Below are 15,008 nucleotides of genomic sequence, written 5' to 3'. Positions count from 1 at the left end.
AGCGACTCTGGAAGACCCAAGAGCTGGCATTGGTTGATGTCACTGCCAGCACCAGTGGCGTGAGGTGGCTGTAAAGAGCAGCATTTTTCAGACCTCTGGCTTACAGCTGCAGTTCTATGTGACAAAGAACCCAAAAGTTTAGTAAGCAGCTTCCGTTAGGCCCATCTCTCCCAGTCTTCCCAGTGGTTTGGTAAGCATGCACACTCATGCAGTACCTCTGTCTCACACATCTGGAATGGACTCTATTTCATGCACTAACAGCAAGGTACACATTCTATTAAAAGTCAGTAGCAAAAAGAAGAAGATAACTATGTGAGAGAAAACCCAAACAGTGCACTGTATTACCTTTCAAACGCTGCCCTGATGCCAAAACTTTGGGGCCCCCGGGTGGCTCAGCCAGCTAAGTGTCCAGCTTGGGCTCAGGTCATGATCTCACTTGTGTGAGTTCGAGAGAGCATCAGGCTCTGCGGTCAGCGCAAAGTCTGCTTTGGGTCCTCTGTCTCCCTTTATCTGCCCCTCCCTTTCTCTCTGCCCCTTCCCCACCCTCATGAGCACATGCTTTCTCTCTCAAAAATAAATATTAAAAATAAATACATAAATACTGCCTTGAAGACTGAAATGAATTAATCAGTTTTTATATTTTAATTCAGCGTGAATACTTTTACAACTATTTGTTTTTCAAGTGCTAGGTGTTAATCCCAAATATGATGACACAGCATAAGACTGTACCTACCTGCCATCCTCTGTGGCATTAATTTCAAAGCCTTCTCCATTTTTACTCCAGGACAACTTCAAACTATGTTTTAAATATGGGTCACATTTGCTCTCACAATGTAATTCAAGTGTATGCAATTTGGGGACACGAGGATTCTTAGGAGAAACTTGAAGTTTTGTAGCATCTGTTTTTACCGAACAAAGAGACTCGTTAGAACCATAAATCACAGCTTACTTTGTAATCAAGTGCCTGCAATTTAATCAACCAAAATTGTCAACGTAATAGTCATATCTTCATGCAATGTTTTTTTGCACTGTAATTTCTTAACATCATATTTCACTATTTTCTTTCCATCAGGCCCAAACATCTGAGAAATTAGAGTGGAAGTACTAATTAATATCTTAGAAATTCCCCGAACGACTTCTTGGGCCAAAGAGTAAGAAGAGTGTGACAAAATAAATGTCTCTAGATGCTGAAAAAATATGATCTCTCCTTCTAGTGCTTTTGGTCATGTGATCAAAGCACTGTAAGGGGAAAAAAGGCAATGAGTTGATTTTCTATTAATGTGTTTATTAATAATTCAGAAACCAGAGGTATGGTAAAGTCATACATGGGTGATCTATCAACATAAAGGTGGGAAATGAGAACATAAGCCCTGTGAAGAAGGGGTTGTGTCTGTTTTGTTACAGGAAGTTTCCCCATAGCTCAAAAGGGACCCTGTACACAGTAGGCATTCAACACATATTTGTTGAATTTCTTGTTGAATGATGTATGGTGAGTGATTTAGAGTATTAGTGGTATTAACAATATGAAGCTCAAAAATGTAGCTACAAAATTAAATATATCAAATAAATGAAATTCAAATTCAAATCAAATAAATTAAAAAGAATCATATTTGGATGTCTTAAAAACATTTGCTCATTATGACTGTTTCAAAACATATGATCCCAGGGGTGCCTGGGTGGTTTAGTTGGTTATATGTCTGACTCTTGATTTTGGCTCAGTTCATGATCTCACCGTGGTAAGATCAAACCCCAGCTGGGCTCAGCACTGGGCGTGGAGCCTGCTTAGGATTCTCCCTCTCCCTCTTCCCCCACTTGCACTCTCTCTCTTTCTGTCAAAAAAAATAAAAAGAAAAAGAAAAAGAAAAAGAAAAAGAAAAAGAAAAAGAAAGAAAGAACAAAAGAAAGAAAGAAAGAAAAAGAAACAATGAAAGAAAGACAATCTACTCAGTTAAAAAATATGTACATATGATCCTTACCCTTAGAGGCCATATTAAAGGTTCTTTACCCTGCTGTGGCATTTGGTGACTTTCTCAGAGGCCAAATCTCATGAGCTGACCCCCAATTCCACAATTACATTTTAACATTTGCTATCTACATGATACTCCATGAGCTGATTAGAAATTGAAAGTGATAAAACAATTTGATTATTTGGTATCCGAGGCATGAAACTTGAAGATACTATGTAATTGAATTTAATTATAAGTGAATTATTAAACATCTATTCCTATTGTTAAATTTAAAGTCAGAAATCCACTTAATAATAACAGATACTACTTAATAAGCATTTATTCTATTTACGAGGACTCTGCAATAAAGTTCACAGTCATGCAACACTTTATAATTATAATAAGTCTATAAATATAAATATTTTCACCTTACAGGGAACATAAGGCTAAAATGAAATTAAGTAACACCAAAGTTTACTAACTGGTAAGGGCTTTAAGCTGCAATTTGAACCTCAATTTGGCAGAGACCAAAGCTCTTGCTTTCAATCACTATGCTAGATAGCCTCTTACTCAATTCAACTCTTGACATTTTTTATATGCAAAATTGTGTTCTGATATTTCATTGACAAAATTGCTATATATTCCTTACATATAGAGTGGATATTTAGAGCAGACAAAAAGTTCATGGCCTTGTCCATCCCTTTGTCAATTAGCAGTTCTGAGGTCCACTTTGCATCAAGTGCTGTGTTGGGCAAGAAGAATGTGAAGGTTCATTTGGATTCGAGGCTTCCCTCTCCTTGACTTTGATTCTGGCTGAGTTGTTAAACTCTGATATAGGCTGGTTTTATAAAGTCTAAAAAAAAATCACCTTCACTGACTTCACAAGGGCATTTTGAGAATTGTATATGACACATAAATATGGGGGAAGACATCATAGTTAAGCAGACATAGTAGGGGCATATTTACATGCTTTAAAAATATAATCCACAGGGTTGGCGTGTTGGATAACTTAGGGTACAAAAAGAAACAGATACTGTAAAAGAATATAAGACAGAAGAAAAACAAGGAAGGAAGGGTATGTGTGAGAAGAGAGACAGAGAATTATAAACACATCAGTAAAGACAGACAATTGAACAAATATACCCTGTTCTCTAAGCAGCAGTAGTGATAGGTCATGATGATGATGCACCACAAGAAACAGATCCTCCCTAAAATCACTGTAGGATCTTCCTATTATGTTTTCCTGAAAAGAATTTTCTGAGCTAAAAATCAAAATGTCAGTGAAACCCATGACTTTGTTTTGAAGAGAGAATAAACACAAAGTTGTTCATGAGGTTTTGTCAAACCGTTCTGATTCTATCATGCCCCTGTCTTTATGAAGCTGAAGTTTGATGAGTTCATGAGACTTTTAGCTCAAAGTGTTGATTGCCGATGACATTATGTTGAGTTGGTTATTGAAATAAAATAGTTACAGAAATACCCCCAAATAGGGCATTTTAAAATCTTGCTGGTCATCCCCCAAACACTTAGGTCCCTTTTAAAATTATAAAAAGAGGTGAACACGTCATCAATATTTCCTATAATTTTAGTGATGGTCTTTCAGATGAAACATAATCTGGGAGTTTCGAAATACAGTCTAAAAATTTTAATACGCACTCAAATTTATATCATATTGTCTCATTTGGGAAAAGGACAAACTGAACCTATGTGAGAATTCATGCAAAGTAAAAACAAGATAAAAGTACTTCTAATATCCAAATTGGCTGTCACAGCAGTTTTTCCTTTAGCATTTTCCACCCAACAAGAGTATGAGCCAGCATCGTCTTCTGTGGTTTTGTTGATCTGCAATGTGCCATTTTCATAGATATGGTACCGTCTACCTTCAAGGGGTTTCGCTTCATCCACCTTCTGCCTATGAATATAGAAAGCACAAATCATTTAAATGTGACAGTATTATATACTCTTTTTTGAAACTGGTTGCTGATGTCATTTAAGCTTAGCCCTTCCAGGAGCTCAGAAGACCTTATGTTCCATCGGGGTTTATATTTTCCCCCAAATGGGTCCTATCCTAGGTGTATATCATACCTGTCCAAACAGTCAAATAGGCTACAGGAAATCCTGGACCATGTTCTAGGCTTCTGCTGTATTCCTGATAGCTATGAGGACTGTTTTGCATCTGTCCTCACAGCTTAATAAATATTTTCTGGTTTATTGATGGTGAGCTCTTTAGTTAATGATTGCTTCAGGGTACTAAATGGGAAAGCTAGTAATTGAAAGAGATAATGAACCTTCTGAACCTCCTGCCGTCTGGGGGAAACATTGGTCATTCAGAACTATTACAGGCCAGGAAGTAGTTCCTGTCCTGTGGACATGGATTACATTTACCCTTATCAACCCAGAGCCATTTTCTCCTCCATTCATCCATTTTCTAAGCATTTGCTGCCAAAACTTGATTTATCCAGTGCATTTCAACATAAGACGCTGCTGGAGCAAAAAAAAAAAAAAAAAAAAAAAAAAAAAAATCAAAGCATAAACTCTGGCTGCTGTTCACAAAGGACTTTCTAGAGCTGAGACTAGGGTAAAGCCAGTGAGGCACAGAAGCAAAATGTAAGCATGGCCAAAAAAACTCAGCACTCAAGATGAATCACATTTTAATGAACTATTTTTAAAAATAAAAATAATGCAAAAAATCCAATTTTTAAATCTTTTTTTTAAGTTTATTAATTCATTTAGAGAGGGGAGGTGGGGAGAGGGACAGACAGTAGAGGGAAAGAGAGAGAGAATCCCAAGCAAGCTACACACTGATGCGGGGCTTCATCTCACAAACCACGAAATCGTGACCTGAGCCAAAATCGAGAATCAGACGCTCAAATGACTGAGTCACCCAGGTGCCCCAAAATACCCAATTTTTTTTCAATGTTTATTTATTTTTGGGACAGAGAGAGACAGAGCATGAACGGGGGAGGGGCAGAGAGAGAGGGAGACACAGAATCGGAAACAGGCTCCAGGCTCTGAGCCATCAGCCAGAGCCTGACGCAGGGCTCGAACTCACAGACCGCGAGATCGTGACCTGGCTGAAGTCGGACGCTTAACCGACTGCGCCACCCAGGCGCCCCGTAAAATACCCAATTTTTAAAGAAAGATCTGATCCTGCACTTTAATGACCCCGCCTCCCCATCTACCCTCTAGTCTTGGCCTTGTAGAGCAATGGCAGACTTATTTAAGAACAGTTTATCCAAGCTTTTCTGGTGAAGTAACAAATATGGCAGATTCACACAGGTGTTTGGACTTGTCACACCAATCAATACATTGAAATTAAATTCAAAATACACGTTGGGAAAGTTTTAAGGGTATGTATTTGGAATCAAATTTAGGCTTAGATAATTATTTAGAAAATACCCAAAACAACCACAAAAAAGTATAGTCAATTCTGGACAACATGGGTTTGAACTGTGTGGGTCTACTTACACATGGATTTTCTTTCAGTAACTATATTGGACAGATTTTTGGAAATACACAACAGTTACAAAAAACTCACAAACTATGTAGCCTAGAAATATGGAAAAAACAGTTAAGAAAAAGTTGGCTATTATTGTAAGTATACAGTATGTAATACATATAACATACAAAATGTGTGTTAATCAACTGTTTATGTTATGGGTGAGGCTTCCAGTCAACAGTAGGCTTTTAGTAGTTGAATTTTGGGGGAGACAAAAGTTATATACAGAGTTTCAGTCACATGGGGGATCAACCTGTAACCTCCACAATGGGCAAGGGTCAGCTGTAATATATGACTTCTGATGTACCCGAAATGCAAAACCAAGTCTATCTATGTATATAAAATTGTCTCAGTAATCACTTCAATTCTTTGCTTTCCTTTGTAAGCAGAAATGGCTCTCCCTAATCTCCCCATGTGAGAAAATCCTACACATCTGGTCAATGATTCCAGGAGAGGTAAGTAATTAAGTTTGCTATCTTATTTCTCAGAGGCATTGGCTACATGGAACAACAGCACGTCAAATGATGGATGAAGACACAATGAATGAAATCTACCACTGACATTCTCTTAAGAAAACCCTGTACCAGCTTACCAGGACACTATGGCCTCGGGTGAAGCAAAGTACTCGCAGTGTAAGAAAGCACTGTACCCAACCACCGTAGCATAGTTTTCTTCATCTTCAGTTTGTATCAGTGGACGAACATCTATTTGAAAATAACATAAATACAGTTGTGAATGTTCATTAAGAAATAATGTGTACAAATTAAAATTTTCTACATCCTAGTCACATTAATAAAAATGGGAGACAGCTGAATAACACAGTATAAGGTTTTGAGTTAGAAAAATATCCAAATTCAATACATTTTTGAAAGTTTAATTTTAGTAGGAAGGCTAATGCCCACACGCTAGATTAAAGGTACTTTGATGTTTCTCCCCATGTTTTATATGTTGAGAATTCAGTCCACTTGTGTGTATGACCTTGAACATCTTCCTTTAGAAAGTAAACAGTCTGCTCCCAGACTGTTACTTACCTACAACATCAATATTGGCATTGGCAAGGATAGTTCCATGGACATTTGAGGCTTCGCACTGGTACACAGCAGTATGATTCGGTTGTAGGTTGGTAAAACTGATTTCCGTGGGGGAGACAACATCACCAGCAAATGGATTTTCTGCAAGAGATTAAAGAATGTCAGTATGATAAAAAATGTGATATAAAATATTTATACACCAATTATTAAATGTGTCACACAGTATTTATATTTTAAGGCGAGTTTAGGGTGAATAATAGTTCACTGAAGCCAATTTTTAGAATTTCTTACCATCAACCATGTTTTTTTTTCCCTGACCCTTCTCCAATTTCAATCTTCCTTCAAATTAATATTTATTGCTAAAATATTTGTTGATCTCAAGCTCATTGCCTCTCCATATCCATACCCATAAATAAAATTTCAGATTTTCCATTTGTCGTTCAAGTCCCACTATAACTAGACCTTATTCACTCTTGTAAATTTAGGTCCTAATACTGCCCTGCACAAATCACATGAATCAACACAGAGTGATCTCCCCAACCCACCAACATTGGCTCCTGTGTTCCCCCTTTGACACTTTTATTCCTCTATGTGACTTCTCTGCCCTTGTGCAATTTTCTGGTGTGTACTGTTCATGTCAGTTGTCTTGCTTTGCTATTCAACCACTTGGGCTACACAACTTATATATTTCCTTTTCACAGTAAGACTAAAGCCTTCTTGGGAATCAGGGGCTAGATTTTCTACTTTTTGGCAATAAATGCTACCTCAATCCTGATCCAGGCATAATTCTGGAAATACCTTTGGGAGTTAAGAACATCTAACATTTCTAGTAGATTAACAAACGGCCAAAGAACTCTGTTGGAAGTGGCACATGCATTGTCTCCTTAACTCTGCTCAGAACCTGCGGGGTCAGCACTAATATGGCCACTGTGGAAGAAGGGACTGGAGTCTGGACAAGTGAATGCCACCTCCTACAGCATTTGGCCACATGCCAGATCTCATTGCTCCACTATGACACTACAAACAAGCAGTGTAAAGGAATGTCAAGTGAGGGACACAGATGTTAAATTTTTTTACTTTAAATGACATGACAAGATTACCCATAAACCTAATTTTTTTTTTTCTTATTGTGTCTCTATTATATAAAATAGTGACTATACTAAGTTTTGGTTTGTAGAAAATGTTGAGTATTGTTTATTGAAATAAAAGACTTTCCTTATACATTTTTTCCTGATAGTCAGAAATGAATATATTTTTACACTTGACTATGACTCCACGTAAGCAGGACTCTGACTGTGCATTATGCACTGTGTTCTCAGTGCCTGAAAAGCAGCTATCACAGACGAGGCACTCGGGAAATATTTCCCGAAATGACTGAAAGCCATTTATGTTGGGTGGCATTTTATTCCTAGAAGGTCCCTGTGGTAGGCAGAATTGTAGCCCCCAACAGATACCCACATTCTAATCTCTATCAGTAAAAAAAAATATTTAACCTTACATGGTGAGAGCGACTTTGCAGAGGTAATTAAGGTTAAGGACCTTGAGATGGAGGGATTATCCCGGATTATCCAAGTGGGGCCAATGTAATTACAAGGCTCCTTAAAATCAGAGAGCCTTCCCTGGCCATGGCCAGACAAATGGAGATGCCTATCAAAGAGTGGTCAGATATGCAACGACGCTGACTTTGAAAATGGAGAGTCATGTGCCAAGGAATGTGGGCTCTCTCTAGGAGCTGGAAAAGACAAGGAAAGGGATTCTCTCCTAGTTCCTCCAGAAAGGAACACACCATGGCTGACAACTTTATTTCAGCCTAGTGAGGCTAAGCTGGACTTCTAACCTGCGGAATTGTAAACTAATACAAGTATACTATTTTAAGTCACTAAATTAGTGATAATTTGCAGAGCAACAGTAGAAAATCGATACAATCCTGCAGAGTCGTTTCCCTCTTGAGAACTGTCAGGAAGAGGAGCTCTCTGAAGTTCTTCAAGGCTGCAAAGGACTGAGTCTCTGAACCAATTCCGCACTCCTATACCTGATGCCCAGCTCTACAACTGTCAGAGCTAAGCCCATCACTCTCTTTAGATTCCTTATACCATCTTCCCATGGGTAAACCCTGAATCAAACACAGCCTTACAAAAAGAAGAAATGAAACCAGAGCCTCAGGTTTGAGATGAGTAACAGCTGAGCATGGCTTCGTGCCATCCTCTGGGATAGGTACCAGAAGCTGCAGCGTGCTACTGCATACAGGCCAAGGCTAACAGGAGCTCCCAGGATTCAAGAAAGCCAGTTCTCTATCAGTATCAAGCAAAACACACTAGGTGTGCCATAAATTGTCTTTGGTCAGCTCAGTGAGCGAAAATGCAATACACTGGGAGCAACTTCAGCTCTGAGACTTAATCATTTCTGGGTTCCACGTTTAGCTCTAATTTTACTGGGCTTGGGGCACCTGGGTGGCTCAGTTGGTTAAGTGTCCGACTTCGGCTCAGGTCATGAACTTGCTTTTGTGAGTTAGAGCCCCCTGTTGGACTCTGCACTAACTAACAGCTCAGAGCCTGGAGCCTGCTTCAGATTCTGTGCCTCCCTCTCTCTCTGCCTCTCCCCCACTCATGCTTGCTCGCTCTCTCAAAAACAAATAAAAACATTAAAAATTTTTTAAAAACCTATAAATTTACTGGGGTTGTGTCCTCACTTAAGTAATGTGACTTCCTTGAGCCTCAGTTGCCACATGTGCAAACAAGAGAATTAAAAAAATATATATCTTCTGCAGGGCTTATTAGGAGGCTCACAAATATTGGATGCAAAGCATTTGAAAAAGGTTAAGCCTGTTATCAATAAAAGTAATCACTTTTTTAATGATTACTTATTAATTTTGAGAGAGACAGCAGGAGTGGGGATGGGACAGAAAGAGAGGGGGATCCAGAGAGAATCCCAAGCAGGCTCCAGGCTGCCAGCACAGAGCCTGACACGGGGCTTGAACTCAGGAAACTGTGATATCATGACCTGAGCCAAAACCAAGAGTCTGACACATAACCAACTGAGCCACTCAGGCACTCCAAGAGTAATCATTTTTGTGTAATTTTGAAATACTACATATAAAGGATATGGAATTGCTAGAATTATAAGCTCAGAGATACTTCAGATCATTCAGTTATCCCACTGTTACCAAGCATCCCAACCAATGAATGGCTATAACCCATTTGCAGGGGAGCAAGGAGAGCTATGGTCGACAGCTGTGGAAGGAACACTGAGCTTGAACTCCAAGGATGTGGCTTTGTTTTCTATCGCTGCCATTATTCAGCTGTGCTGTCTTGTCTAAGTTTATTTTCAGCCTTGATCTCCTCATCCGTGAACAAACCTATTGACTCTTCTTTGGGAATACATCCAGAACCTAACCATTACCACTATCAACCTAGCCCTAGGTTCTAGTGTCTTCCAGGCAGCTTCTAGCTGGAGTAGTCGTACAGCTGATTTTCAATTCAGAGACAGAAAAGCCCTTTGTTAATAGATTAGATCATGTCATTCTTCTGCTCAAAATCCTCAAAGTGTTTCCCATATTATTTACACTAGAATTCCAAGTCCCCAGGTGAGCTTTCCCCTTTATGTATGACGTGGCCCCTGCATCTGCCGATTGATCCTGCGTCTGAACACTGCCCACTCGCTCAGCTCCAGCCACATTGGACTCCTGGCTTCCCATCAACACTCCAAACATACCTGAGGGTCTTTGCACTCACTGACCTCTCTACACTGGAAGCTTTCCCACACATAGATGCCCCCTAAACTCTTTCAGTTCTTCTTTTTTCAGGTAAATTACCATGGGAGGCTTCCTAGTATTATCTTAAAATAAAAGAGCCACTCTCGGTCCTGAACTTGTATTATACCCATCCCTTAGTCAGCTATTTTTTATTTATCACACTACAACACAGATTTATGTGCTTATGTGTCTATTGATTGACTCTCCCCGCTAGAATGTCAGGTCCACAGGAAAAGGGACTGTTCATTTTATTCACTGCTACCATCCCAGCAATAAGGCCGGTCAGTTCTGGCACAAAGAAGGCATTCAATAAAAATTACTGAATGAACGAATTGATCTGTTAAATATGAATAATCGTACCTCCATTAAAAATGTTCATTTGGGGATTCAAAGCAATATATGAATGTCCTTCATAAACAGCCGAGTGCCATTCAGATATATAATTTTGTGATTTTATGTTCCAGAGAATCTGCATTCCTTATTTTAGCATCCTTAACATTCTTTATAAACAACAATTGATCTCATTTCCCTCTGATCTACCTGAAGCCTTATCTTTCTTTTTTTTTTTTTTAATGTTTTTTTTTTCAACGTTTATTTATTTTTGGGACAGAGATAGACAGAGCATGAACGGGGGAGGGGCAGAGAGAGAGGGAGACACAGAATCGGAAACAGGCTCCAGGCTCTGAGCCATCAACCCAGAGCCTGACGCGGGGCTCGAACTCACGGACCGCGAGATCGTGACCTGGCTGAAGTCGGACGCTCAACCGACTGCGCCACCCAGGCGCCCCATGAAGCCTTATCTTTCATTTGTTAGTCTGCTCTCTAAAGAGATGAGGGAAAAAAATCTCAAATTTGAGGATTTCAATAAAGAGGGCTAAGGTTTCCTGAGTGTGTGGTATGTAACAACAATAAAAGTAAAGAATACTTTAGGAATGTCCCTGTCGTGAGCATTTTCTGCATGGTCTTTCCTTTAATCCACATAACAATCCATGAGTTGGTACAATTTTCGTGCCCATTTTACTGATGAGGAAGCAGATTTTAAGAGTGTCAGTCATAGGCCCAATCACACAACTAGTAAATGGTAGAGCCTAGATGCAAACACAGGCATTCTGGCCCCAGAGTTTATAAACTATCATAATGTTGCACAGATAAACGACTATACTAGGTGGTTGACCACAATGACCTCTTTCCATCACAACCAACTATCATTAGCTCTGTTGTGTTGTGAAAAAAACAACAACAACAACAACAACAAAACTAAACCTTTGGGACGTTCAGTAAACAACTCAAGATCATATACCTGGGAAGGTGCACAGCCTAGATGGGACCCCAGGTCTCTGAACCACCAGATGTCTACACTTGGTATGAACGGTCCAGGACAAAAGAAACTTATGAAAGCCATATATATATATATATATGTCTCAATAATAGAAATGCTCAAGATTAAACTAGTCAGTTGACAAATAAGATTTGTTCTGTCCTATTTTGACAAAGACATTCAAAATGACAAGAGCTCTAGGTTCAAACTGAGGATTTTTGGACTTCTCAGAGTTCTTTGCTGGAACATGGTAGAGTAGGGAGAATCAGGCTTCAGCCCTTGGGCATCCCTGCCTTTCCATCCCCAGCCCATTTGGGATGGCTGAGACCTGACTAGATAGGGGTTTTTCTGATCTTGGGTACAAATGGAGCTCAGTCAAGAACATGCAGGGAGCCAGGGGTAGGGGGCATGTTTACAGTTCTCTTTGGCCTGTGAAATTCTCAAATAATGACAGCAGGCATGACCAAAGGATGGCCAGACCAGGTCCTTGTGAAGAGCAGAACCCAGAGCCGAGGTCACTGTTGCTTGGGTCTAAGGGCAATTCTGACTTTCAACCCATGTTCTCAACCACTAGGTCGCCGCACCAATTTCTTCTCAGGGAAAAGCAAAGGAATGGGCTTTTCTCCTTTTTCTCAATCAGCTGCTTTATCTTTTTAATCTAATTTTTATATAGAGTTAATATAATGACCCAACAAGTACAAATGTTATTTATCACTTCTCCATAAATCTAAGCATAAATCAAAGTGCTGGGAAAGATTCAACTTTGAACTTCCTGGCTGGATCTGTCTAGATGGTCCAGCCACTTCCCAACTCCCATCTTACACATAACCAGGGTGTCTGCCTATCAACCATCCGAGCACACCATTGCCTTCAGCACTGCATCACAATTGGTGTTTCACTTACTTTCAATCGGGGAGCCATTGACTCTCCACTTGAGTGTGGGCTCAGGCTCTCCTTCTGCCTCACATAACAAGATACCGCTGCTCCCAGTGCTATACACACCACTCTGAGGTTTCTTTGTCCACCGAGGAGGCTCTGGAATAAAGTGAAGACATTATAAGTGACTTTAACCATGTCAGGAGGTCCAAAAATTTTAATGCCTGTGTTTCTATAATGTGCCAGCAGATGGCAGCCACAATAAAGTGTTTCACACTAGCTCTTTCTTGTAAATGTTCCGTCAGGCAAGGTGGACACTGTTTTTAGTTATAGGGTGTGTGCATGCGTGCATGCATGGTGTGTGTGCGTAATCTAATTTGGACTCTTAGCATGCATAATAAAATTAACATGTATACAATCACTTTGTTCAGCATCACAAGTATCTACCTCATTAACAGAAAGTGAAGGAGGGATAAGCAGATGGTTAAGTTTATTTAGTGCTGGCTGCGGCTTATTTTCAAGCTGCAGCAAGGCGTCTAAAAAGGCTGATATTCGATAAATGTATCTGGAGAATTTTTAAATGAAATTGAAATGTCCAGCATTTATTTTAAATATTTCTTAATGACTTTGTATCATTTGTATACCCATACCGATATCTAATTATCTATCTTAGAAGTGTGGAAACATTATTTTCCTAGAGATTATTTTTTGTAAGACAGGGAGAAGAAAGCCTAAAAGCAGCATTTAGCTTTTTGTCCTGAAAACAATGGAGGAAAAATGTATTTAAATTACTTGCATCTTGGCATGTTCTATTGCTCCAATATTATAATTCTAAGTGGTGTTTCAGTACAGAATGAGACATTTGTCTTTAGTGCAAATATTACTGCCATATCTTGTCACCTTAAGTATATTACTATGTCAGGAGTGAATAAAAGATTTAGATTAAAGTGTGGATGGTTTGGATAATTTGATTCCAGAGAAAATTGCACAACACCTGCAGGTAGTAATTTCCATCAAGTGTTGCTTGGTTATTTCCCCCAAGACTGGATTTCCATTTTTAGTCAAAAAGGAAACTCTTTTAAAGATACATATATGTGAAATGAAAAAATAAGTCATGTAAACTGCTTTTTTTGTGTGTAAGTAAAGGGGAAACAAAAGGATTGTGTCAAAAGAAAATGCCTATAAATTCACCAAGAAAATAAAAAATATGCAAATAACCGTGCAAGTTCAACTCTGAGAAAGGGACGTGCCCTAGAAATTATTCCATACGGTGTGGACTTAGTTACTAAATCCTAAATTAAATATGTGTATTCATCACCTATAATCTGTAAATATTTAGTCGTTTAGGTTAAAATGCAATAGTCCAAATTATAAACTGCACATGATTCTCTGAGGTGTATGTATATGTACATTTTTATGTTATTGTTATTTTTTTGTCTTTTCACACTACCACAATAAAATCAGACATTTGAGTTAGAGGGAAAAAATTCCACGAACATGAAAATTTCCATGCTTACAACAGTAAACTAATATTGCTTTCAGAGCAAAAACTAAATGTAAAAACATAAATCATAGGGATATAATATACAGCATGTTGACTGTAGTCAATAATACTGTTTGCATATTTGAAAGTTGCTAAGAGAGTCATCTTAAAAGTTCTCATGAAAAGACAAAAAAAATTTGTTACTGTGTGGCCATAGATGTTAACTAGACTTCACCTGGTGATCATTTTGCAATACATACAAATATCGAATCATTATGTTGTACACCTGAAATTAATGTTATCAATGATATCTCCATAAAAATAATAGAATAAAGAAGATTATGTAATGATGACATTTCTCTAAATACCCATGCATAATAAAATACGGATTTTATCTCTACTCTCACCCTACAAATTTCATTAACCCCTGGTATCCATATTAAGCTTAAGTTATCAGCCTATCTGATTCTACCTCCTTGCAGACCAAGGACTGAGCTTGAGAGATACCATCTAACTCGCTTAGAGTCACCAACAAAAGAAGCCCCACTCTGTGTTCTGGCCACTTCATGGATCTGTGAACCTGTAAACTGAGTAGCACTGGGACTCCAAGGAAAATGTGATGTTATTACTAGTTAATTACTATTTTACTAACTCAGACCACTGATAGGAACGAAGTCCAAATTGCTTTACTAACTTTCACTTTGTGCTCCCAAATCCAAGTTCTTCCAACATCTATCCACTGGAGGGTGATACCAAGGCGTTTTATATATTCACTAGAAATCATTGCTAAACTTTAGCTCTTTTGAATAAGCTTTTTAAGTGCTCGGGTATTTGTTTTATGTTTCTCAGATAAATACAGAGCCATGGAGGAACCTTACCCTTCCTTGTGTCTCCTCTGCTTGGCACAAGGAGAACAGACACATGTGGAATAATTACAAGTTGAAGTGAAATGATTGATCCCCAAAGACTCTAGTGAAAAAGGCATAGGGAGGAAAGAAGGAATGTTGGATAGGAGGGAATCACTGACTTCCAGTAATTCAGTCTCATCATGCCATATCTTGGTTGAACATATTTAGCTAGTTGCTACTTTGTTCACAAAAGAAT

The 15,008-nt window shown here is 38.8% G+C and overlaps 1 protein-coding gene across 10 annotated transcripts in view; it reads right to left on the bottom strand.

Moving 5' to 3' along the window:
- CHL1 (cell adhesion molecule L1 like) overlaps nt 1-15,008 on the bottom strand; it is a 202,127-nt gene that overhangs the window by 29,696 nt on the left and 157,423 nt on the right. For all 10 annotated transcript variants that reach the window (XM_045493574.1, XM_045493578.1, XM_045493577.1 and 7 more), the window contains 5 exons: nt 12,449-12,580; nt 6,477-6,617; nt 6,038-6,149; nt 3,692-3,858; nt 734-899 (listed from right to left, as the gene is read on the bottom strand). In XM_045493574.1, the coding sequence (XP_045349530.1) occupies nt 734-899; nt 3,692-3,858; nt 6,038-6,149; nt 6,477-6,617; nt 12,449-12,580 (718 nt within the window). The remainder of the gene's footprint in view (nt 1-733; nt 900-3,691; nt 3,859-6,037; nt 6,150-6,476; nt 6,618-12,448; nt 12,581-15,008) is intronic.

The sequence above is a fragment of the Leopardus geoffroyi genome, chromosome A2, assembly GCF_018350155.1.
Source record: "Leopardus geoffroyi isolate Oge1 chromosome A2, O.geoffroyi_Oge1_pat1.0, whole genome shotgun sequence".
Classification (NCBI taxonomy): Eukaryota; Metazoa; Chordata; class Mammalia; order Carnivora; family Felidae; genus Leopardus; species Leopardus geoffroyi.
The sequence above is the reverse complement of the archived record's forward strand: the minus strand, read 5'-3'. Positions and strand labels throughout refer to the sequence as shown.